This window comes from Leptonychotes weddellii, chromosome 9, assembly GCF_054177405.1.
Source record: "Leptonychotes weddellii isolate Sample4059 chromosome 9, ASM5417740v2, whole genome shotgun sequence".
In the NCBI taxonomy this organism is placed as follows: Eukaryota; Metazoa; Chordata; class Mammalia; order Carnivora; family Phocidae; genus Leptonychotes; species Leptonychotes weddellii.
Genome location: NC_138377.1, coordinates 86,171,281 through 86,198,829, shown reverse-complemented (window position 1 = coordinate 86,198,829; position 27,549 = coordinate 86,171,281). Strand labels below are relative to the sequence as shown.

At 34.7% G+C, this 27,549-nt stretch overlaps 1 protein-coding gene across 15 annotated transcripts in view; it reads left to right on the top strand.

Annotated features, from left to right (window-relative positions):
* The window catches only part of ZNF280D (zinc finger protein 280D), a 301,459-nt gene that overhangs the window by 218,565 nt on the left and 55,345 nt on the right, over positions 1-27,549 (top strand). For 13 of the 15 annotated variants that reach the window (XM_081831114.1, XM_081831118.1, XM_081831126.1 and 10 more), the window contains 8 exons: positions 9,671-9,894; positions 13,410-13,567; positions 14,291-14,391; positions 15,393-15,539; positions 20,833-20,967; positions 22,812-23,119; positions 23,584-23,724; positions 25,438-25,464. In XM_081831114.1, coding sequence (XP_081687240.1) covers positions 9,671-9,894; positions 13,410-13,567; positions 14,291-14,391; positions 15,393-15,539; positions 20,833-20,967; positions 22,812-23,119; positions 23,584-23,724; positions 25,438-25,464 — 1,241 coding nt within the window. The remainder of the gene's footprint in view (positions 1-9,670; positions 9,895-13,409; positions 13,568-14,290; positions 14,392-15,392; positions 15,540-20,832; positions 20,968-22,811; positions 23,120-23,583; positions 23,725-25,437; positions 25,465-27,549) is intronic. The other 2 variants (XM_081831120.1, XM_006732967.2) reach the window with 1 other exon arrangement.

The window sequence follows — 27,549 nt, the reverse complement described above, 5'->3', positions numbered from 1 at the left end:
TGTAGGTGTTCAGAATGGTTTGATCCCTGTCCAGCTGAATTCCTGAGAGGAGACGAAATCCAGGTCTCCTACTCCTCCGCCATCTTGCTCCGCCCCCTCTCTTAAGACATATTTTTTAACTAAGTTAAATATAATGTGAATAACTTATGTGTGTTTGTATCTCAAAGAGGTGTGATGGAATAGGGCAAGGAAGTTTAAGACTGTGTAAACTCTTTGCATTCTAGTTTATGCATTTTATATATCAGTTGAAATTTTAGTATTACGACAATGACTTCCATTTTGGAAAAATGTGATTTTTAGATTCTTTATAAATGAATTTTTGCTGTTACTCTAGATAAGAAGATGACTATATCACAGAAATAATGTTTCCTTTCAATAAAGAATATCTAAAACATAAAGCAAAATCCTACAATAATAAGAAAAATTTATCTGAGACCATGTGCCAGACTACTAAGCTTTAAATACATTATTTCATTTAATCCTTAGAAAATTCTTTGAGATCGACCTATTTCTCATTGTTTTATAGCCAGTTTATTTAAAGACATAACTGGCACTCACACATTTAATGGTAAAAACCCACGTTCTAACAAATTTTTCCTTTTTTAGTGTATAGGTTATTTGATGTTACATGGAAACTTGAAAATAGGTAAATAATTTATTTTGGAATTGATATTTATCAACCAGATCTAGCATATTAATTACATTATTTAGATATTTGTATTTTTATTTATTTTGTTGTCTGCTTGATGTTACATGGATTGAGCAATACCATGTCTCAATCTACATCTTTTTTTTTTTTTTTCAAAGATTTTATTTATTTATTTGACAGAGAGAGAGATAGTGAGAGCAGGAACACAGCAGGGGGAGTGGGAGAGGGAGAAGCAGGCTTCCCGCAGAGCAGGGAGCCCAATGCAGGGCTCGATCCCAGGACCCTGGGATCATGACCTGAGCTGAAGGCAGACGCTTAATGACTGAGCCACCCAGGCGCCCCTCAATCTACGTCTTTCATTACTAATATTTTCTTGGATATATTGCAGTTTTGTTTTAAGATTGTTGCTGTTGTTTGTGATATAGATGAATCTCTTAAAATTGTATTGCAAATATATCCTTTAGCATTTTTATAAAGTGTTCTTTTTGTCTTAATGTTTAATGACTTTTAGGCTCACAACCTATGGTTTCTTATGGTTTCCATGTACCTAGTATATTATTTGTGTATCCTTTTCTCTTTAACCCTTTTGAATCACGTTATGCCCCTTGGTTTCAGCAGAGTTGATTTTTCCTTTGTGATCTTATATGAAAATCTCTTTTGTTTTGGCACTTGAGTTAAACTTATTTTATATTCATTGATATGATATATTTACTTGGTCTTGGTTCTGTCACATTTATTTATTTATTTATTTCTATATATTTTTAAAGATTTTATTTATTTGACACACAGAGAGAGAGCACAAGCAGGGGGAGCGGCAGGCAGAGGGAGAGGGAGAAACAGGTTCCCCACTGAGCAGGGAGCCTGATGCAGGGCTCAGTCCCAGGACCCTGGGATCATGACCTGAGCCGAAGGCAGACACTTAACTGACTGAACCACCCAGGCACCCTGTCACAATTTTTTATTATTATTATTATTTTTTTTTAAGTCTTTCACTATGTGGTTGCTTTGTATGTAGCTTAGGTTTTTAGGGACGCTGTATTTTTATTCTCCTATTTATCCTTGTAATTTTAATGCTGATATAATTCTAGTAGTCTTCTATTCCTTTGGCCATTCTCTAATGTTAAAATTAGTTAAAGTAGTATTAAATTTTCTATTCTTTTTTTTTTAAAGATTTTATTTATTTATTTGACAGAGAGAGACACAGCGAGAGAGGGAACACAAGCAGGGGGAGTGGGAGAGGGAGAAGCAGGCTTCCCGCCGAGCAGGGAGCCCGATGCAGGGCTCGATCCCAGCATCCTGGGATCATGACCTGAGCCGAAGGCAGGCGCTTAACGACTGAGCCACCCAGGCGCCCTTAAATTTTCTATTCTTAACCCACCCATCCTTAACCGTCTCCTCTCCTACCTGATTTTAGTCAATGGTATCTTTCTGAGTGTTTACCTTTGTACCATTAAGATTGCTCATACCTATACTACTTCACTTGGTAGCTCTAAATGATATTCTTTGATGTACTGCTGGTATATTTGAGGCAATCGTGAACCTTCTCAAACTTACGTTCATTGTCCTTTTACCCCCTTACAGTTTTTATTTGTTGGCTGTATCATTTTTTTATTGTCAGGGCATACAACATTTGCATTTGATTTTCTTAACATTATTTCTGTATTTGTTTTAATCTTTTTTCACAGTAAATATATTCAGTGTTGATTACCAGTCTGTTTCTCATGGTTTCTTTAGTTATCTCTTGTTTGGCTGAAGTTCATCCTATCTAGTAATTTCCATAAGAAGGGCCTGGGAACAGCATTTTCTGAATTCTTTCATGTTCAAAAAAGTTTGACTATATTCCATTCTTGAAAAATGGTTTGGCCATGTATAAAGTAAGTTGGATCCATTTCTCGGTTTTCTGTTCTGTTCCACTGATCTATGTGTCTGTTTTTGTGCCAGTACCGTACTGTCTTGTTGATTACAGCTTTGTAATAGAGCTTGAAGTCTGGAATTGTGATGCTATCTGCTTTGGTTTTCTTTTTCAACATACCTCGAGCTATTCAGGATCTTTTCTGGTTCCATACAGCTTTTAGGATTATTTGGTCCAGCTTTATGAAAAAGTTGATGGTATTTTGATAGGGATTGCATTGAATGTATAGATTGCTCTAGGTAGTATAGACATTTTAACAATATTTGTTCTTCCAATCCATGAGCATGGAACATTTTTCCATTTCTTTGTATCTTCCTCAATTTCTTTCATGAGTGTACTATAATTTTCTGAATACAGATTCTTTGCCTCTTTCTTTAGGTTTATTCCTAGGTATCTTATGGTTTTTGGTGCAGTCGTAAATGGGATCAGCTCCTTAATTTCTTCTCTTTCTTCTGTCTCATTGTTAGTGTATAGAAATGCAACTGATTTCTGTGCATTGATTTTATATTCTGTCACATTGCTAAATTCCTATATGAGTTCTAGCAGTTTTGGGGTGGAGTCTTTTGGGTTTCCACATAGAGTATCATGTCATCTGTAAAGAGTGAGAGTTTGACTTCTTCTTTGCTGATTTAGATGTCTTTTATTTCTTTCTGTTGTCTGATTGCTGAGGCTAGGACTTCCAGTACTATGTTGAACAACAGTGGTGATAATGGACATCCCTGCCATGTTCCTGATCTTAGTGGGAAAGCTCCCAGTTTTTCCCCACTGGGAATGGTACTCACTGTGGGCTTTTCATATATGGCTTTTATGATATTGAGGTATGTTCCCTCTATCCCTACACTGTGAAGAGTTTTAATCAAGAAAGGATGCTGTACTTTGTCAAAAGCTTTTTCTGCATCTATTGAGAGGATCATATGATTCTTGTCCTTTTATTTATGTAGTATATCACATTGATTGATTTGTGGATGTTCAACCAACCTTGCAGCCCAGGAATAAATCCCACTTGGTCATGGTGAATAATCCTTTTAGTGTCCTGTTGGATCCTATTGGCTAATATTTTGTTGAGAATTTTTGCATCCATGTTCATCAGGGATATTGGTCTGTAATTCTTTTTGGTGGAGTCTTTGTTTGGTTTTGGGATCAAGATAATGCTGGCCTCATAGAAAGAGTTTGGAAGTTTTCCTTCCATTTCTGTTTTTTTGAAACAGCTTCAGAAGAGTAAGTATTAGTTCTTCTTTAAATGTTTGGTAGAATTCCCCAGGGAAGCCATCAGGCCCTGGGCTCTTGTTTGTTGGGAGATTTTTGATTATTGCTTCAATTTCCTTGCTGGTTATGGGTCTGTTCAGGTTTTCTATTTCTTCCTGTTTCAATTTTGGCAGTTTATATATCTCTAGGAATGCATCCATTTCTTCAGATTGACTAATTTGTTGGCATATAGTTGCTCATAATGTGTTCTTATAGTAGTTTGTATTTCTTCAGTGTTGGTTGTGATCTCTCTTCTTTTATTCATGATTTTATTTATTTGGGTCCTTTCTCTTTCTTTTTGATAAATCTGGCGAGAGGTTTATCAATTTTATTAATTCTTTCAAAGAACCAGCTCCTAGTTTCGTTGATCTGTTCTACAGTTCTTTGATTTCTGTTTCATTGATTTCTGCTCTAATCTTTATTATTTCTCTTCTCCTGCTGGGTTTAGGCTTTATTTGCTGTTCTTTCTCCAGTTCCTTTAGGTGTAAGTTAGGTTGTGTATTTGAGACCTTTCTTGTTTCTTGAGAAATGCTTCTATTGCTATATACTTCGCTCTTAGGACCGCCTTTGCTGCATCCCAAAGGTTTTGAACAGTTGTGTTTTTACTTCCATGTGTTTCCATGAATTTTTAAAATTTCTCTTTAATTTCCTGGCTGACCCATTCATTCTTTTTTTTTTTTTTTTAAAGATTTTATTTATTTATTTGAGAGAGAGAATGAGACAGAGAGCATGAGAGAGGGGAGGGTCAGAGGGAGAAGCAGACTCCCTGCTGAGCAGGGAGCCTGATGCGGGACTCGATCCCGGGACTCCAGGATCATGACCTGAGCCGAAGGCAGCCGCTTAACCGACTGAGCCACCCAGGCGCCCCTGACCCATTCATTCTTTAGTAGGATGCTCTTTAGCCTCCATGTATTTGAGTTCTTTTCAAATTTCCTCTTGTGATTGAGTTCAAGTTTCAAAGCATTGTGGTCTGTAAATATGCAGGGAATGATCCCAGCATTTGGTACCAGTTGAGACCTGATTTATGACCCAGTATGTGATCTATTCTGGAGAATGTTCCGTGTGCACTTGAGAAGAATGTGTGTTCTGTTGCTTTAGGATGCAGTCTTCTGAATATATCTGTGAAGTCCATCTGGTTAAGTGTGTCATTCAAAGCCCTTATTTCCATGTTGATGTTCTGCTTAGATGATCTGTCCATTGCAGTGTGTGGGGTGTTCAAGTCCCCTACTATTATTGTGTTATTATCAGTGTGTTTCTTTAATTTTTTTATTCTTTGGTTTATATAATTGGCTGCTCCCATGTTAGGGGCATAAATATTTACATATATTAGATCTTCTTGTTGGATAGACCCTTTAATTATGATATATGGGAAAATTGGACAGCCACATGCAGAAGAATGAAACTGGACCATTTCCTTACACCATACGCAAAAATAGACTTGTTGATGAAAGACCTGAATGTGAGACAGGAATCCATCAAAATCCTAGAGAAGAACACAGGCAGTAACCTCTGTGACCTTGGCCACAGCAACTTCTTGGTAGACACGTCTCCAAAGGCAAGGGAAACAAAGGCAAAAATGATCTTTTGGGACTTCATCAAGATAAAAAGCTTTTGGGCGCCTGGGTGGCTCAGATGGTTAAGCGTCTGCCTTCGGCTCAGGTCATGATCTCAGGGTCCTGGGATCGAGTCCCGCATCGGGCTCCCTGCTCCTTGGGAGCCTGCTTCTCGTTCTGCATCTTTCTCTCTCTCATGAACAAATAAATAAAATCTTTAAAAAAAAAAAAAAGATAAAAAGCTTTTGCACGGCAAAGGAAACAGTCAACAAAACTAAAAGGCATCCTACAGAATGGGAGCAGATATTTGCAAATGACATATCAGATGAAGGGCTAGTATCCAAAATCTATAAAGAACTTAAACTCAATATCTAAAGAACAAATAATCCAATCAAGAAATGGGCAGAAGACATGAACAGACTTTTCTCCAAAGAAAATGCCTGTTCACTGCTGTTCTTCTTTCTGTCTTTATCTCTCTGATTTCTCTACTTTTTCCTCGATTTTGCCCCTCCTTTTTTATGTCGTTTGTCTTGCCATTTCTTGTTGCTTTGTGGTTTTCCAAATAGACACAATTACTTCATTAAGTTTTTAAAATTCATAGCAATAATTTACGTCACTTTTCATCTGCAACTGCTCCATGGTGTTTTTGTCAGAATTTTACATTTTCCTCCTTTTATCTTATTTTTGTTTAGATGTAAATTTCAATCACAGTGAAGAACAAGTTGGATTTTCTTGGGCTAACTCTTTTGTACAAGGCCCCTTTTGGGAAGTGTAGGTTACCAGGATAATCTCACATCCTGCTAACTGGTTTATACACCTCTTTGCTGGGCAGAAGTCTTTCTGCAAATGTGACTTGTGTCTGATTTTATATGTTAGCATTGCCTAATTTGCTTCTCTGTACCAAATGAAGTCTGGGGGACTTCTGCCATCCTTCTTGCCCCAGCTTCTGTACCTGTTTTTGTAAACAAAGTATGTGGCTTTGCACTTCAGGATGTGTCTTTCACCTTTAGAATGCCAATTTTTGCTGACACATTCTAAGATCTGTTACTATTGGGTCCTTTTGATTTCTCTGATCTGCTTCCAACTACGTATCTTCTGTCTGAGCTTGGCTGATTTGGGTAGTGCTCTCATATGTTGTAGAGTCTGTGGATTTTATCTGGCTCTTAGTTTCAATGAAAATAAATTTTTAGAATTTGGTTGTTGTGGCTTTGGATGAGTCCCAGCAGGAGAAGGGGAAAATGTTGACTTATGTAGGATGATCATATGGGAACTTCTGTTTTACTGTTTAAAAATAGCATCCCACTTTCTTTGTTCTGAAAATCTAACCTAAATTTTTAGGCACTAACAAAGCAATAGAACATGGTCTCTCTACTGGGAGGAGGAAAGATGAGAATGGTATTTTGGTGGTATCTGCTGTTTGTCAAATTACAGAATATGTCATTAAAGTATTTAGTATTTTTTCCCCAGGAAAATAAGGGATAACCCAGGGCTTCAGTGACGGGCTAGAACCAAAAGGGTTTTAGGACTGAATAAAAGATGACCAGTTGGTCTTAGACCATAGCTAAATGTGCCATCCATAGCTTTTTCTATCCTCCTATAAAACCTTCAGTATAAGCCTAGTTCTCATTTCTTAAGTTGCTTTCTTGCCTTTTGAATATTTTCTTTGGGGTTCTTTGCTTTTCTCTCAATTACTAAATTTCCTGAACTAGGTTGTCCATTCTTGGTTTTCAGTGGTTTATCATCCATCTGTCTTATAGGGATCTGAAACATTGCTTAAAGATACTGTGAATAAAAGTAATGTAGCATTGTGTGTCAACTATACTCAAAAAAAAAAAAAAAGAAAAAAGGATACGTTGAGATTTGTATATTTATTTTTAAAACCTGTTCCTATCTTTTTTATTTAAAAAAAAGAAAGAAAATGAAAAAACAGCAATTGATCATCTGTTATGTATATTATAATTTATGAGCATTTAAGGTAACTTTAACTTTTATAGATGTACCACATTAGATGTTTCTGAAAAATGTAACCTTGCAGCACACTCTACTATAGACTACGTAAGTTATTTTATAGATTTTAGAAAAGAGTCAAGTCTCAAATATGACTCAATAACTTCTACAGTCTGAAAACCAAATTTAATGTTTGAATACATATGATTGTCCACATTTCTAATTAGGGACACTATTCTATATTATATCATTTTTGTGCATTATAATGTTTCCCATTGTTGTTTGAGATCACTTCTGTGGTAAAATTGCAGATAAGATCAGGGATTTTGTTTATCAAAAGGATTTTTTTTTAAAGATTTTATTTATTTATTTGAGAGAGAGAATGAGAGAGAGAGAGAGAGCATGAGAAGGGAGAGGGTCAGAGGGAGAAGCAGACTCCCCGCTGAGCGGGGAGCCCGATGCGGGACTCGATCCCGGGACTCCAAGATCATGACCTGAGCCGAAGGCAGTGGCTTAACCAACTGAGCCACCCAGGCACCCTATCAAAAGGATTTATAGTAAGACATGTATTTTGAGTTATTTTTCTGATAGTGCTAATGGATTACCCTGAACCATCCTTTTCTCCACTTATCCTTAAATTCAAAACCAGCATTTTTTAGAAGGAACTTAACCTTATAATAGTCCTAAGAAATAGTCTGACTTTCCTAAACTCTTAAATATTACATGTGTCCCAAGAAGTATCTAGAAACTTCTCATTTCCCTCTTTTCGTGTGGTTTCATTTCAACTGTATTTATTCTGAGTGGTTGACCTCAGAGCATCATGTAGTATTAGGGACCTAATGTATTTATCCTTATTTAGCTTATGGATGCAACCTTAACTCCTAAACACAAATTGTGTCACTGTATGTGGGCTCATTTTATTCAGTATTTTTCCCCTTTCTTTTAGATCTATTTTAGATTTTTTTCTTGGTATTTTTTTCCCCAAAGGTTTCAGAATTGACAAATGAACAAAATAAATCCAATTGAAATGTTATAGGTCTGTCCTGGATCAAAGACCCAGCTTCCCATGTGATACAGAACATTTTACCAATGATCTAACATTTCAGTGTGGCAGGAGATGAAATGGATGTTATCCTAGAAATTGAGGGAGACAAACCATATGAGACTCTTGACTCGGGGAAACAAACTGACGGTTGGGGAAAGGGAGGTGGGTGGGGGGATGGGGTAACTAGGTGATGGAAATTAAAGAGGGCATGTGATATGATAAGCACTGGGTGTTATATATTCAACTAATGAATCATTGAACATTATATCAAAAACTAATGATGTACTATACCTTGGCTAATTGAGTTTTTTTAAAAAAAGAAATAGAATTCAGAGTTTCAAACTTTTTAATGTTGTTATTAATTTACTAAATAGCACATTTAGGAAGAGTTTAAGTCAGCTGGCGTATGTTGTAAAAGAATTACCTGGGTGGCTTGTTGAAAAATAAAGATTTCTGGTCCCTGTATCTAGATACATTGTGATTTATGGGTCTGAAGTGGGCCCAGGAATTAGTATTTTGACAAGTACTTCTGGTTTTTCTAATGCAGGTCTTCTTTGGACTGGCTTTTGAGAAAAACTGCCATAGAGAAATTCTACAACTGAAAATGATGTACAATAGATGAATTAATTATATCTTGTTGAAAAAAAAGCTCACGTATGAAATTATTCCACATTAGAACCAGTTTATGTGACATCTTGATTTTATTCATGAGGAACTAAATTTCCCCTTCAAATATTTACGCATTCTAGATTTCAAGGTCTAACTGTAGAATTTATCAAGATGTTACTAATTTTTAAAGAATTGTTCAACATCTTTTTTTTCCTTACACATTTTCTAGCACCTTGCATCTGGGCAATGGCAAGTTGTGTTCAATTTTTAGTTCTAACTAGATGTTATGAAATTTCATATATTGATAACTAAACATATACATTATGGCATGTAAAACTACATTTCCTTTCTGTGCTCTATCTTGACATGGATATGAAATGAATAAATTTTAGTTTAATTAAACATTTAAGTTATTATGCAGTATTTATATCTGAAAAGATAAATTGCAAGGAAAAAAACTATTACATCAGTAGCCAAGTCCTAGTTTTAGGGTTTTTCTTTTAAAAAATTTTGTTGTTGCTTATTATGATAATGGTGTTTATTGTTATTTAGAGTGTGCGTATGTACCACATACTTGTAGATTAATATTTTTCCAGACATATTACCAAGCATAGTTTTACATGGTCTGACTTTAGTTGTAAACATAGAATTGCTTTTTGATATCTAATTTTTTTAAGGGATAAATAAGACTTCTGTTTTTTCTCTTTCAGTACTGTTGTCCAGACATGATAAATAACTTTTTAGGACTGGCTAAAACAGAATTTTCAAGTACAGCAAATAAAAATAAGGCTGTTGATTCAGAGAAAGGAAAATTGATCATGTTAGTTAATGATTTTTATTATGGAAAACATGAAGGAGATGTCCAGGAAGAACAGAAGACTCACACAACTTTTAAATGCTTCAGTTGCTTGAAAATTCTTAAAAATAATATTAGGTATGTAAATACTTATTTTCATTTCCTTTTGAAAATTGGAATGCTGCAGATATAAATGTTGTATCTTTATCTTGTATTTTTCTGTGCCATTCTAGATAAGCAATTTTAATACTTTCTACTAAGGACAAAGGCAGATTGTCCTGTTGAAAACCTTTGTTCTTTCTTGTAATTTAGAGTTGACTCCTGGATCCACTTAGTTGTATTTCTTTTTTTTTTTTTAAGATTTTATTTATTCATTTATTTGAGAGAGAGAGCACATGAGAGGGGGGAGGGTCAGAGGGAGAAGCAGACTCCCTGCCGAGCAGGGAGCCCGATGCGGGACTCAATTCCGGGACTCCAGGATCATGAGCTGAGCCGAAGGCAGTCGCTTAACCAACTGAGTCACCCAGGCGCCCTTCACTTAGTTGTATTTCTTTAAGATAACTTAAGAAAGGACAAACTTTATTTCTTTTTTTTGAAAGATTTTATTTATTTATTTGAGACAGAGAGAATGAAAGAGACAGAGAGCACATGAGAGGGGGGAGGGTCAGAGGGAGAAGCAGGCTCCCTGCCGAGCAGGGAGCCCGATGCGGGACTCAATCCAGGGACTCCAGGATCATGAGCTGAGCCGAAGGCAGTCGCTTAACCAACTGAGCCACCCAGGCGCCCAGGACAAACTTTATTTCAAAAATTAACTTTTTCCCCTATATTATCACTGTTTTAGGAATTTCCATGAGATCATTTTCATTTTTAGCTGCATTTGAATTTTATTTTTCTTCACAAGAAGAACCACTTTAGTATGTCCAGTTTGACCTCCTCCATACTAATCTTATTTAATGCTCAAGTCTTTTAATTCAGATTTATAATTTTTAGAACATTTACCTTGCAGGAAAGGTGATCTTCTTTAGAGAAGTACACGTCTGCTTAAAATTAACCCCTTTAAAAATTAGAAATTTAATTTCCAGTGAAATTTTTAATTTTATACATGTATGCTTTAAATTTTAGGAACTTTGTGATCTTTGAGTTACATGGCATATTAGTAGCTGTCATCCTATAAATGAGTACGTAACAAGAACAAAGTAATAAGACATACTGATTGATATTTTTCAGTGGTTATATAGCTTGACATTTATATTAGGTAAGGTTGTTTTTATACCATTTTATTATAAAAATGTTCAGACATGCAGCAAAGTTTAAAAAATTTTACAGCAGATACTGTAGGCTTATCACCTTGATTCTACCATTAACATTTTACTGTACTTGCTGCATCATATATCTGTTCATTCTTCCTTCAAACTATTTTTTTCTTCTGCATTTCAAAGTAAGTTGCAGACATCAGTATACTTAGATGTGTGTGTGTGTTTGTACAAACATACGTATGTATGCCTTTTTATGTTTACCTTTGATAACTTTGTAAATAGCATTCTTAGGTACCTATAGGTTACTTCTGGACCCAGTATTCATTTTCCTGTGAGTTCTTAGGTCCAAAAAGAAGTGTATAGAAAAACCCTGAAATACATTTTGATATACTCCTAAAACAATTATTAAAGCTTTGTTCATGGTGGTGCTTTATAGTTTCCAAATTGTTTCACATATGTTATTTCATGAGTCCTCACATTTCTTTATCTCCTTTAATTAAACTTTAACAGCCATCAATAGTTAATGGTTTAACAGAAGGGATATTGTACTTTGTGATATAACACTGAAACAATATTACAGTAGAACTCTGTCACCTATTTCCATATTCTTAACATTTTAATAGTAAAAAACACCAGAAGAATCATGTTAATAAATATGGTGAAAGCGCAGAAATATGTTTCATTGACTTAGTTCCTTGTTATACTTAAATATGTATATATTAGAGGTTATTTCAGCAATAGCTTTTGGCTTTTCCTTTGAGATTAGCCCACTTAATATTAAACATATGAAGGTTAAATTCCTTTTCTTGTTATTATTTCAGAAGACTAGCTACATATTTCTAGAGTACCTGAATATTTCAAAATTTAAAGCAAACAGTATTTATAACATCCTGGAATTGAGCATTTTTTGAAATACTGATTGTTTAGGAAACATAACCTTAATGGTAAATACTTTGTAACCAAAGAAGTTATATATGTTAAATAATATTTTATCTTAACAGTAAAACTGGGAAGACAAATTGATGTTTGTAGAGAATGGTAGAAATGGTAGCTATAGATTTTTACTCTCTGCCTTGTCAACATATTGTGGAATGATTTTTTTTTTTTCTCCTACACTGAGAGTCACCAAAAACAGGTTTATTTTATTCTGTGAACATCCTTGTAAGAAGTTTGCTTTTATGTTTCCTTCATTTCCATCTGTTGGTTTAAGTAGCTTGCATTCCCAATGGGGGCTCATACAATAATTGTGCGAAAGCTTGCTAGTTAAGAGATTATTTTATACAGATACACTTTAATTGCTTAAAGTTGTGAGCCAAAAGTTTAATGGCTCATGACCTTTTCTCTATGTATAAATATTTGGCCAAGACTAAGATTTTCTATAGGTGTTTGTAGAGCTGGTGTTAAAACCAAGGGAGGACAAAAAGATATTTCAAAGTGTGCCATAACCTGTTCAAGAGAAGTACTATTGTGAAGGTGTGAACGAGAGATAAATGTTATAGCCTTCATGGTGACTGCTATCCAGATTAATGACATTATCACTTACTTTCAAGATTCTTTCCTTTATGGGCTCAAAGTGAGTAATTGTTAATAGTTGACCCAGACTAAAAATTGTCATAACCTTACTTTCAAATTCAGCAAAAAGCTTTAGTAAGCTCTTTTAAAAAGGTATTCCCATTTATATTGCACTCTTTGCTGTTGAAGGTCATAGTTCCTGCTCATAAGAAGCCTTTTAGGGAAGCTGAAATAGCAGAATGTGAAACTGAAAAATGGACATTGCCTACAAAGGGCACAGTCTGCAAGTTAAAATGAACAGTCTGTGCTAACAGTAAACCAGTATCATTAAATAAAACAAAAGGTTCTTGTAATTGTAGGCATTAAAATTGCTATTACATGCATTTAGAAACCAAGACACAAGTAAAAATACCAGTAATTTGTCTTTTAAACAGCTGGAATCTATTGTATATCTTCACAGCCTTAAAAGATTTCTCTCATGACTGTAGCTGCTTTTGGTGGTAGGGTTTCCTTCCTTTGACGTATTTTATTTAAAAATGTAAATAGTATTCATGTATGGAAAAAAAGCCTGCTTTTTTTATCTTTAAAAAACATTTTAATACTCTGAAATGATTAAGAATTTGAGCAAATTAGTAATATTTCAGATTAATTACATTGATGAATTCTTTTTTTTTTTACATTGATGGATTCTTTTAAAGCAAAGATGTTTATTTGGCCATGTAATGAAAGTGATTATTTAAAACACACAGTTTTCTAGAGGACTTTTAAGGCTTTTGAGATTTTATTTTGAATAATGTATCTATATTTTTAAGATTTAGACTCAGATATTTGTTAGATTTTTGTTTTTAAATCCGAATTTTTGCACCTGTTGACAATCATTTATAGGTTTATGAACCACATGAAACACCATTTGGAACTTGAGAAGCAGAGCAGTGAGAGCTGGGAAAACCACACCACCTGCCAGCACTGCTATCGTCAGTTTCCCACACCATTTCAACTGCAGTGTCACATTGAAAGCACGCATACACCCCATGAATTTTCTAGTAAGTTACAGTTCTGCTTAAGTATGGGATAGTATCAATTTTGATGATGTAAACTCTGAGAAAGAAGCTTGTTAAAGGAATAAGACTAAGAAAAAGACTTTGGAATTTGGGGGCAATATTGGAGAAGTTTTAACTTACCTAAATTGTTAAAACTAGTTATTAAAATTAAAGCCCCTCTTATAAATAATTCATTAAAGTAAAAAGCCTGTGCATTATATGTGGGGAACTAAATTAAAAACCTCAGATCATAGTTTTCAAATATGAAATTAATGCCCTTCATTTAAACTTGAATAAGAAAAATAACTACAGTCATAGTTAAAATCATTTTGGAGCTAGATAGCTTGAGTTCAAATCCCAGGTCTGCCTCTTAATACAGCTATGTGATCTCAGGCAAGTTACTTAATATTTGAATAATGGGGATAATAGAAATACGTGCTTCATAATGCTGTTGTGGGAATTAAGTGAGCTAATGTAAGTAAAGTACTTAGAACTGTGTTAGGCACACCAATGCTATTGTTATTTTTGTTGATATAGATATATAAAATGAATTTTACACATATATATCTGTTTTGTTTGCCTGGTGAAGATAGATTTTTTTTAATTGAGGTATAAGTGACATATAGTTTCAGTTATACAACATAATGATTTGATATTTGTGTGTGTGTGTAATGTGTATATCTATATCTTAAAATGATGTAATGTCTTTTCTCCCCCCACTTTTAGCCATTTGCAAAATCTGTGAATTATCATTTGAAACAGAGCATATTCTTTTACAGCATATGAAGGACAATCATAAGCCTGGGGAAATGCCATATATTTGCCAGGTATACTACACATATTTTATTGTATACTTAGTGTTTGTTTGGTTTGTTTGTTTTCTGGTGTTTTGATGATAAGATTTAAACCTACTGGGCCAAGGGTCAGCAAATTTTTTCTGTAAAGCACCAGATATAAAGCACCCCAGGCTTTGAGGGTCATACAGTCTGTGTTGCAACTAATCAGCTCTGCCATTGTAGCACAAAGGCAGCCACAGACAAGTAAATGGACGTGATCTGGCTCTGTGTTTATTTAAACTTTATCTATGGACCCTGGAATCTGAATTTCACATAATTTTCATGAGCCATGAAATATATTCTTTTATTTTCCTAACGATTTAGATAAAATTGGTTACTAAAATTAAAATTCCTCTTGTAAACTATTTATTAATAAAAAAAACTTTGGCATAACTCATGCATTGTATGTGGGGTCAGCAGAGAGTTGAAATTGGCCCACAGGCCATTTTATACCTACTCCCGATTGGACAAAGAAAAGCCCTGTGGCAGAAAGACAAGCATAGGGACTTATTTTACCATATAAGGAAGAATACAAGGGAAGTATGAAATGCTTTTAGTTACAGAGAACCCTACCAAATGCTTTGGGATTAGCATTTTTTCAGAATTTGAAGAAGAGATAGAAAAAGAAGATAAAAATATATTGCCATAGCCTGGAGGCCATTTATAATCTAAAGGAAGGTGCTGTTTTATGTAGCAGAAAAAAAATTTTATAGTATGAAATTCCAAGTCAAGATGGGGGTGGTAAATAAAAAGATCTGATAAAAAGAAGGATACCTACTTACGTTTTGGGAAGTATCCTTAAACTTTGATAGATAAGTTTTCTGTCTCAAAGATTATCTTTCGGTGCTTGCATTAATGGGATTCTTGGTTATATAGGTATCAGAGCTGAATGAGTTGTAGCTGATGTTCTTCTAAACAAATGACCTATCATTGTTACTTTGTAATTGTATATCATACATTTTCAAGTTAAACTAAACCTTCTTTATTTGTAGGTTTGCAATTATAGATCATCGTCATTTTCTGATGTAGAGACTCATTTTAGAACATCCCACGAAAACACTAAGAACTTGCTATGTCCATTTTGCCTCAAAGTTATTAAAATTGCAACACCCTACATGCATCATTATATGAAGCATCAGGTGAGATTTACCAGTTATTTGTTCATGTTGTTTTAGCAAAAAGATTATTACTTAGAATATTGGTTAGATTTGTTCTGCAAGGGAAGCAAGATTTTCCAAATGACATGATTAATTTGCAATTTATGTTGAATTACTTGTAAAACTTCCACTTCTTTTCCTTGCTTCCTTTCTGGTGATGTTGTGGCTCATAAGTGAAAATTCTGAAAGATAGCTAGAAATCGGAAACCCAGGATTGAAGGAGAAAAGGGAAGATGAGTGGAATATCCATAAGATTGGATATTTCGGGGTCCAAGAGTGGGTATGGGAATGATTTTGAAGGTAGTTATCAGGGTAAAGGTGAGCGTGAACTAAGAAAAGATTGAGGACTCATAATCTTGTTTTCCTTTTTTTCTTCCAACCTTATTTCCACTTTTTAGCCCCCTTATGATGAGAATACATATTGTTATCATTGACCAGAAGTGGTCTTTTATAGCTGCCAGTGATAAAGGAAACAGTAATGACACTTACTGCTTGGTATATGAACTCATCACTTGTTTTGTGGATGGATTCTGCTAGTTCTGCTATATAAATTTTTGGGATCCAGTATTAGCACTTAATACTCTTCTCTTGAATTCTTATGTTATGCCTACTGGTTCTTTTCCTGAAGCAATTAAACCACCCTTTGTTTGGGCTGAAAACTTTTATGTAACACTGATCCTGTTCTTAAGTGCTTGAAAGAGCAATGACAGTGTCTTTGCCAAAATCAGAAGTCACTGGATTTACTGAATCTGATCATGTAATCAAGTTTTGCCACCTCCCTAATCAGCTCATTACATTTTTTTATTATTATTATTCTTGATGAAATTGGCATGCTGATTGGTGCTCACTTTGCTTTCAGTTCGTCATTCGATAATCATGAAATCAAGTTGTGGTTTTTAACTGGGAAATATCATAAAAGTACAGTTTCCAAGTGAATTTTTTTTACATTTTTATTTAAATTCCAGTTGATTAACATACAGTGTAATATTAGTTTTCAGTGTAGAATTTAGTGATTCAACACCTACATACAACACCCAGTGCTCGTCACAAGTGCCCTCCTTTATCCCCATTACCTATCTAACCCATCTTCCTGGGCACGTCCCCTCCTGTAACCATCAGTTTGTTCTCTACAGTTAGAAGTCTGTTTCTTGGTTTGCCTCTCTTTTTTTTTTTTTTTTTTACCCCCTATGTTTGCTTGTTTTGTTTCTTAATTCTACATATGAGTGAAATCATATAGTATTTGTCTTTCTCTGACTTATTTCACTTAGCATAATACTCTAGTTCTTTCCATGTCACTGCAAATGGCATGATTTCATTCTTTTTTATGACTAATATTCCATTGTGTGTGTGTAATATATATATATATAGCCCCTTCTTTATCCAAGTGAATTTAGTATCTCCTATGTTGTGACTGGGATGATACTCATCTTTGAGAAGTTCTGACAAAATCTTTCTATTCTAGGTTTCCCCAACAGTGTTCCATCAGGTGTTAATAGATGTTTCCCCCCAAATTGTTACTAGTAAAGAAATTTGGTAAATGCCTAGATTTACAATATCAAACAGTTTTGCTAGTCTGTTTTTTAAAACAGGATTTCTCAGAGATTTTAATATGCTAATGAATATTGTAAATCTCCAAGCAAGGGGTATTGGTTCCCAGACATTTTTGGCCATTGAGCCCTTTATTTGCACAATACGTATTAACATTTTTTGAGGAATAGAATTTTTTTTCATCTTTGGGCTCTTTGTTTCATCTTTGGGCTTAAATTTGAATGGGAGAATGAGATATAAAATGGTAGTGCTATTTCATTATGGGCCTTTTAACATAATTTTTCCCACATGCTTTCCTAAAGCTCCAGAGTGAGATGTAGATATGGGAAGAATGATAATTATGAAAGAGATGTGTGGGCCCAATGTGGGCTGTGTGGTTTATAAGGTTTTTATACACTGAGTTTTGTCTTGTTTTGCCATTGTTGCCAACTTTCTTTTGTTTATATGGAATATTTAGGAGATAGGCAGTCAGCAGTAAAGAGGGGGAAATCTATTAATAAGGATCATCAGCATCCTTCAAGATATTTACAGTTCGCATAATTATTTACAAAGACTGGAACACCATAGCTGAGTAGGACTATTACTTATAATTGAGATGATATCAGTGTGGTATTAGACAATAAGAATTGTTGATTCTCTGGCTCATTTTATTGTCTTCAAAGACTTTGGATGTAACTTTTTTTTAAAAGAAGTCTTAAGTCTCGGGTGATTTTAGAGTTAGCAATCCAGTTTGTATGACTTTTAAGAAATAATAAAAGTGATTTCAGATGTGTCAAGTATGTTAATTAGATCTTTAATAAAAATGTTAACTAGTTAACATATGAAGTCACTTACCTTATGGCAGCAGCAGGTGCTTTACAAGCATTATCATCTTCACAATCACCATATGTGTGTTATTATTTCTAACTTTTAGATGAGGAAACAAAGTTTTAGAGAAAGTAACTTGCTCAGTGTCCTACTACCTAATAAAAAGCAGAATTAAAATTTGACTTCAGAGCCCAGGCTTTTACTGCTTTACCACAGACCCAGATTTTACATTGACATTAGGTCTAAGGGCAGAAATTACATAAAGTCATAATTACTCTTAAATCCCTCAAGTCTCCCGAACAGTGGAGTATGTGTATCAAAAAAGTTCAAAACAGATCATTATTTCTCTATCAAAATAGATCATTGTTTCATTGATTGAACATGATGTTATTTAAAAATGTACTGTTTATCATTCTTATCACTTTGAAATGCATTCATGCACAAGAGACATGTGCAAGACTTGTGTCCAACTAAGAGAATAGTAGATTAATATATTCTATCTCATGAGTCTGGACAAATGTTCATTAAATGGAATGGCAGACATGTTAAATTGTACCTGCTTCTCATATGCACTTTCCCTATCAGTGTCTTGCTTTCTGCCTCACAGTCCAATTATTTAACAAATATTTATTGAGTGCCTTACTATGTGCCAGGGGCTATTTTGGGTATTATATAGCAGTGAACAAAACAAAGTTTGTGCTCTCTGGAATTTGAATTAATAGTAGAGAAAGATAAATATATGTGTGTTTATGTTTGAATGTATATGTTCGCTAGCTGGTTGTAGTACTGTGGAAGGAATATGTGGAGGATAGAGAGTACCAGGGAGGTACTGGGAGTGGAGGAACGGTTGCTGTTATGTATGTAGTGTGGTAAAACATGAGCCTCTCTGAAGGAAATAAAGGAATAAGCCATGTGGAAATCTGGGAAAGGAAATATTCTGTAAGCATTGAAGTGAATGTACATATGGGGTACTCAGAGAACAGCAAAGAGACCAATTGTGGCTAGAGCAGAGTAAACTAAATAAGAGGAAAACTAATAGGAGATTAGCTTGTAGCAATAGAATGCAGGCCAGTTCATGCAGAGCCTTGTAAACCAGAAACAGGACTTTGGAAAACCATCAGAGTATTTAAGTGTGTGAACAATCTGCCGTGTTTTAAGATCATTGGCAGCTATGGGGAGAATAAACCACAGGGAGGAAAGAACATGACAGGAAGAAGATAGAGTCCAGGTGAGTGTCTTGGACCAGTATGGCAGCAGTAGTTTGAGGTAATGAGGAGTGGAAAGATTATGAAAGTTTTTGAAGGTAGAGCTGACAGATTTTATTAATAGGTTGGATATGGGGTGTGTGAGTGAGTTACCAAGTTTTTGTCTGAAGCAGCTGCAAGAATGGAATTTTCATATACTGTCACAGGGGGAAGACTGAGAGAACAGATTTGGGGGGGGACAGGGAGGTAGGGGGAAAATCCAGAATTCAATTTTGTCCATGTTGATTTGAGATGCATATTAGCGCTCAGGTAGTGATGTCAAGTAGACAGTTGGATAGATAGTATTTAAAGCCATGAAACTGGATGAGGTAACCTGGGGAGTGATTATAGATAGAAAAAAGATTTCTGGGAATCGGATTCTGGAGAACTTTCTTTCTGTCCTGTTGTCTTAGTATCTGTTTCTTGGCCAAGTTTTCATTTTCTGCCTCTTCCTTCAGCACATATAAGTGAATTTTTAAAAATTGCCTGTATCTACGATATAATCCAATGCACCACACTTCCAAAATAGTCTTAAGATGCAGCTAGAATAGTAATACAAACGCATTATATTTATACATTGCTTTGAATTTTGTAAAGAGCTTTGATTTATGAAATGCCTGCTGTGTGCTAGTAACTGTGCCAGGTACTTCTCAGTATATTACCTTGTTCGAATTTTATAAATGATTGAGTGCATTTAAATGGAAATAGTGATGTATCTGGCAGAATGTAACTTTTGAGAAAACATTCTTTTGTATTTATGTATTGTTTAAGTTTATATATATGTACGTATATATATCATTTCTTAATGAGAGCCTGTAGATTGTAGTTGATATTATATAGTAGAAAGAACACTGGATCAGGAGCCTGGCAGCGCCAGTAACTAGTTAAGGGGGAGTGATTTAGATTTTTCTTGGGTCTTGCTTTCCAGCTATAGAATAATAACAGGATTGGGTTTAAAGAGGGACTCACTCAAGGGATATCAGTCAGTAAATAGATTGGCAGTAGTTGTTCTGATTTATGTCTCCATATCAGCACTGTTCAATGTTCATGTGGCTATTGAAGTTAAAATCAATTAAAGTTAAATAAAATTAAAAAATCAGTTCCTCTGTTGCACTTGGCACATTTCAGTTGCTTAATAACTGTATGTGGCTAGTGGCTACCATATTGGACAGTGCAGCTGTAGAACATTTTCATCATTGCAGAAAGTTATATTAGACAGCACTACTTTATACAACCATTTCTATAACGACCTTCTTTGAAATGTCTGGTTAATTGAATTTATTTTACCAACTTGTCAACCAACTGGAAATAGCAAAAATTAAGAAGAATTTACTTTTGTCTAGGATAAAAACATAGTATAGTTTTAACCATATCATGTGTCTAAACACTTTAAAATTATAATTTGATGAGCTTTCACACCACTGTTGAGAGAACTTTCATTAGAACCTACAGATAGAACTTTTATGTTCAATTTCTGTATAGGAATAGACATTTTTGAAACCCAAATACTAATGCAGAGTGTTTTAAAAAATGAGATAAAATTTGCTGTTATTTTTATGGGTGATGTAAAATACTAGTTTTAAAATTATTTAGGTATCATTAAAATTAGAGCAATTTAAGGATACAAGATTTGTGGTTGTAGAAATTATTTTTCCTCCCTTTTTCTGTTAAAACAGAAAAAAGGAATACATCGCTGTACAAAATGCAGACTGCAATTTTTGACATGCAAAGAGAAAATGGATCATAAGACTCAACATCATAGAACATTTATAAAACCTAAACAACTGGAAGGATTGCCTCCTGGAACAAAAGTGAGTTTAAATGTGTTGTATTTTAACATTTTGTATGATAATAGAAATTAACTCCTGCCTTCTTTTATCTGTTGAATATACTTTAAAAAATGATGTCTGATTTTTATTAAGCCTTTAATTTTAGGTTTTATCATTCCTATATCTAGAAAAAAACCCTTCTGACCATCGTTTTATGGTCAGTGGTGTGTGCTGTGCTAAAGTGATATTCCTTTGTAAAAAGTACAGCTAGATTAACTATTCCCTGGGTCAGTGGGTTGTGTCAATTTTATATAGGCTGTGTTTGAGCTATTCCAGTTGGCAGTGTATATGTTGGTTTTATCTGCTAAACTATAAGATGCTTGAGATCAGGACTCATGTTTTATCTTTGTGTCCTCAGCATCTGGTATAGTGCCTTGAGTGCCATAGGTTCTCAGATCTTTATTGACGTTGTTATTACTGAGTCTACTGTCAGAGAAGCAAGTTCTGCTGCTGGATAGCATTATGTTTTAAGTGAGCAAACAACATGTCTGACTGTATACTGATGATTGTAATTTACTTTTCCCTTTTTGCCTTATATACCTCTGTTTTCTCTGACTTCTTTATATACAGTCAGCTCTTGAATATTTGCTCCAGTGGAGGGAAACAGAGGCATGGATAATCCAAAGTGAAATAATCCCCAAAACATTTATATTTGGCTTTGGGTACTTACCTTTGAATGTGGGTATGTCTGTTATTTGAATTAACTAAAACAATATAAAGCCATGCTCTGAAGACCTAGAGCAAGAGAAGCTATCCAGCATCCTTCCCTGCAGTCCATTCATTCCATGCTGGAACTAGACATGCAGAACACTAATGTAAGCAGTGCAGTCCTCTCTCATATTTTCCCTTATTAATAATAATAGTAATAATATTAATAATGATACTAAATGTTTTTATAGCACCTTAGAATAAGGCTTTTGGTATGCTTTTTCATACATTCTATTACTTAATCCATACAGCAATCCAATGAGGAAGATAAGGCAGTTAATTGCCCCATATTGTAGATAAAGAAGAGGATAAGTTACTTATTCAAGGTCACATGGCTAGGAAGGCATGGTATGAGATTTAACCTCAGGTCTTTTGATTCCTAGTCCAGTGCTTTTGTGTGATACCAAAACACATGTATTTCATAGGACTTCCTCATAGTCTGTTCCTCAAATACATGCGAGAAGTATAGTTAAATGATTAATAAGAATGTTGGTAGGCAATTGTTTTTCATTGCCAACCAACAAATATAATTTCTGGATACTAAATGATAAGCTTTATATTAGTTCTCTTTAAGGAAATTCTAAATATTACTAAACTCTCCATCAGTATAATGAATTGATGTAACCACTCCCATAACCTTTGTATACATAAATCCTGCCTAATGAGCCCCTGGAAAGAGGAGGTCGTGTTTACTCTAGATCTTTTTGTTTTATAGTTTTTGAGGGGTAATGCAGGCCTTTCTAGAATTATTTTTTGGGCTCTGAGATTTAAATTTTGATCTCTGTGTTTGTGAATTATTTAAGTTATATCAGAGCATAAAAATAGCTATGGAATGTGCTCTTTCAGTAGTCATATAATTTGCATTAACTCCTAATTATACATTAATAACTGTTAACATGACTGATATCAATACAAAAATGTAGTATTACAAGTGAATAAATATCAAGTTTAATATAATTTAATTGGTATGAACATTTAGAATAAATGGAAGACTTATCCAATTATAGTTTATACTTGCCCTTTCCAAATACTCAATGTTTAACTTTTTGTTATACAGTGATATTTTAATACTAATGCCATGATTAATTTTCTAAAGCAAACATTATCCATTTTTGTAGGTTACTATTCGAGCTTCAGTTGGACCGCTTCAGTCAGGATCTTCAACTACACCTTCCATTAGTGCAAGCACTTCTACCCTTCAGCTCTCACCTCCAAGGACTAAAAATATAACTGCTAAAAATCCCACAAAATCTAACACAAGCAAACCTAATCCAACTAAATCCAATACAAGTAAACCTAATGCAAGTAAGCCTAATGGAAGTAAATCTAAATATAAATCAAAAATCTCTAATATGCAAAAGAAACAAAGCACATTGGCTAGTAGCAATAAAAAAAGTAAAGTCAATACAGCATTGAGGAACTTAAGGTAATCTTTTATTCCTCATATATAACACTAATTTAATCTTAAGTATAAAAACTTTATTTAATATAGATTTACTCTATTACACAGCTCTCTTGTACATTTATATGCTATCACTATGACATAAAGGCCAAGCAAATAATAAAAAGGTATTTTTTTACAACTATTGAACAGTACTTGAATTATTTTTTATAATATTCATTTATTATATTGGTATTATTATATGTTGTGCTTATATCTTGTGATGTTTGTATTGCTTAATTTAATCCCTTTTATGCCAATGAAAAACACTGACTTATGTTAGATTGTTTACACTTACTCTAGTTGTTGTTCCATAACAGATTTTTCAAATTATGACTCTTATGTTCATTTAAACACCTTGGCCTTAATTAACAGAATATTAATAAGGCCCTTCCTTATTATTTTTGTTTTAAAATATATTTTTATCATTTTCTTTATATCTCCATAAGGTATCGTCGGGGAGTTCACAAGTGCATTGAGTGTTGTTCCGAAATAAAAGATTTTGCAAATCACTTTCCTACGTATGTCCATTGTAGTTTTTGCAGATACAACACTAGCTGTAGCAAAGCCTATGTAAATCATATGATGAGGTAAGATGAGTTAAACATCGGTAATTACCAATTAAAATTATAGTTCAGAAAGTTTGTTTTAAAACAGTTATCCTTTAAGGAGCTAAATGTCTCATAATAGGGAACTTTTAGGATAATGCCTGGAACTATTTTCCCAGCATCGTAACTCATAAAATTACTGGAACTAAAATTATAAGAACAGTTAGACTAAGAAATTAGGGTAGGTTTGTTAGGGAAATGGTTTCTCTATGGGCATTTTTTTTTCCTGTAGAATTTTTTAAATGGTCATTTTCAAATATAGAAAGTCAAATGTTTTAAATATATTTACCAAACAAATACATGTAATCTCATGAATATTATTCTTTCAAAGCAGTTACTTTGAGGGACTGTAAGATTTTTAGTGATCTTAGGAACTTTATTGGGTCTGTTTTTCTCTCTCTCTTTCTCTATAATCCATGGTCTCTGTCTGTCCATCTACCCATCAAACCATCTATCCTTGCATTCATTCAGTGGAATGAGAGACATGAGGCCACTGTTGTTGGGGAATTCTTTTTTATTAATTCATTCAACTTGGGTTATTTGAGTAGCTAATATTTGCTCTATGCAGAGAAAGCTTTCACAGCCCACATTGCTTTCATTTGTATCTCATTAATAGAGACATCCCTTAGGATGGATTTTTATTTTTTTAAAAATAGTCAAAAATTGTTTAGATATAGAGCAGTTAGGTTGATTATTCAAAGTGAGGTGGTTCTTTTTTTTTTTTTTAAGTTAGAACTGAAGAATGAAAGTGATTTTCTTACAGATCATAAAATGACCTCTATGTTACTTTCTGGTCACTTCTCAGCTACTGTTTTCAAGGATTTGCCCACCTTTCTTGATGGCTTAACACCTCTCTCATACATTCTTTCCTCCTTATTAGCCTGACATCAGGTACCTGGACTTCTTCAGTGCCAGTGCTTCACATCAACTGTTAAGTTATTGTACCCCCTTTCTTATACCACAGTACCATTTTAATCTCATCATACCCACTGTTCATTTCTTTCCAATTCCTCTTACCCTGTAGGATAACTCCTTTTGAGTTTTTAGGACTTTGACTCCTTTTTCCAGTCCAGCAGCACCTATTTAATTTTATAGTCAACCTCATCCTCAGGGTCATCTGTTTTGATTGCTGCTTTGTTTTTGCTGTGGAATCCTTTACATTTTTAGTCGTGCTCACTTGGCATAAAACCCAACGTGAGACTAGAACATCTTCCTCTCCTGAAGTTTATGCTCAGTTCTAGACTACTCAACCGGTGTTTGATTCAATCAACTCTGACTTTGTGGTCTTTAACTTTGACTGGATCCTATCTTTTTATTTTAAAATACTTCTTTATTTTTTAATACTTCTTTTTTAGTTTTTTTTTTATTCTATTCAGTTAGCCAACATATAGTACATCATTAGTTTTTGATGTCATGTTTTATCTACAATGTTTATTTAAACTTTTTCCAGTACTCTGGAGATTTTATTTTAGTTTCGTAGCTGTTAACCTGGTCTACTAGTAAGTACTCAGTTGGAAGTCATCCTTTTAAATAATCTAAAACGTCAAATGTTTTTCTTGTTACTTTTATTCTAGACATTGATCTCAGAAATCACGTATATTCTATTTCTCCAAAGCTAACCCTGTCCCTTGTCACCTCTAGTTCTTATACAGTCTTGTTCAGTTAACTTACAACTTCATTTCTTCTCTCTCCCAGGTTCCTTCTACTTATAAACATTTTCAGGTAATTTTTTTAAGATGAAGGAAATTTGTCCCTACTGCCTACTATCCTTATATTTTGTCTTCCTCTTACCATGAATATTTGTAATGGGGCACCTGGGTGGCTCAGTTGGTTAAGTGTCTGATTCTTGATGTCAGCTCAGGTCTCAATCTCAGGACCTCAGAGTCGTGAGTTCAGCCCTGTGTTGGGCTCCACACTAGGCATGGAGCCTACTTTAAAAAAAAAAAAAAGTGTTTACTAGCTTATTTGTGATTCATTTCTTTACCTTTTGAATATCATCCCCATCTACCAACTAACACTGCTCCTTTAAAGATTATTTATCACCATGTTTATTCACTTTTTTTCACTCTTACTACTTCATGACTTCTTTAGAGTATTTGAAGCTGTCATCACTCATTTTTGAAAGTATTCTCTTTAGCTTCTGTTAAACTGTTACCACTATCTTTTTTCTTCCTTTTTGGCTACTCTATTTCATTGCCTTTTCTTCCTTTAACTCATCATCCTTCTTTACATTTCCTTTTTTGGTAACTTAAGCAGTCACTTTTAACTTTCAACTTTAAATCTTCCAATTTTAGTCCTTAGTCTTCCTGAGATCCAACTCTGTATTTCCAATTATTTTATATGTATTTTTACCTTTGATTCACTAGCATCTAAAAAGAATGAACCAAACATTATCATTTATCTAGAATTCACACAACAACTACCCAAATACTCTTTCAGGGCATCATTTCTGTGCATGTGGAACACCAGCTGGAAATAGTTCACTATCCCAAGTTTCTTAAGCTCGTGAAGTTCTCTCGATCAGCCACTGTGCATCATGGCTTTCTGAGACTCCCCTCTTTGCATTCTGCTACTCTGCTTCCCAACTACTGCAGTGGTATACACCTATATTCCATTTCCTCTAAACCAGGCTCCAGGCATCCTTTCCCCCAGTATACTGCTGTGTGGACAAATACATGGTTGCCCGAATGGGGCTTTAATTCTGCCCTTAATTTGTAGGGGGTCAAATTGGAAAATGTTTTCTGTTTTGTTAAACCAGGGGTCGTTTCACCTTTCCCTCTCCCATTTATCATAGGCTTCCCACCTGTCCTATGGAACCTTCAAATCCATTCTATTCCAACATTGCCGATTAGCCCACCTCCCTCCATACCCTTTTGCCTGTTCCCAGTGAGCCCCAGCCCTGCACTTCATTTTCTTCACACACTGAGCTCCTACTCATTGTTAGCCTCTTATGGAACTGAAAGATTCCACTGCCACTTTTAGGGTTTGGTAGGTCTCTTCCTTTTTATCTACTGGTACACTTGCCTCCTTCCCTGTCTTAGGTATCTCCTTGAATGGCCACCATTACCTCTGCCCAGTGTGGATTCATTATTATAGGTTGAGTTCTGTATGTGTAGGAGCTTCATTTTCTCCAGAGGATGAGTACCTTTAATCTCTATCCTATACCACCTCGGTACTCTCAGTTGGTCTCTTTCCCTCTGGTCTCATATTTGCCCCATTCCCGTAAACTGACTACTCTTCCCCAGAGTAAAGTTTATTGCATAACTCATTTTTTTTAAAAGATTTTATTTATTCATTTGTGGCACAGAGAGAGAGAGAGAAAGAGAGAGCATGAGCAGGGGAAGAGGCAGAGGAAGAGGGAGAAGCAGGCTCCCCACTGAGCCAGGAGCCCGATGTGGGGCTCGATCCCAGGAACTTGGGATCATGATGACCCAAGGCAAAGGCAGACGCTTAACCATCTGAGCCACCCAGGCGCCCCTGCATAACTCATTTTTGTCAGTGGTGATTCCTTATTCTTTTTAAGTCTCTAGAATGTCCCTATTCTTCCTCTCCATTTACCTTCTTTTTTTGGGAGTGTCTGATCACCACAACCACTTCCAAGGATCATTCCTCACTTTGAGCTGTGTATCATTCATTTATTTTGCCTTTTATTATATTTGTTTGTGTCTATATTATTTCCTTAAGAAGGGGCTGTTTGTATTCGCCTTGTCACCTAGCACATTACAAACAGCAAGTCATTATTTGTTGTAATTATAAAAAGCTCTAAATAAAATCTCAAGAGGATATTAAAAAATCTTGATGCATTTG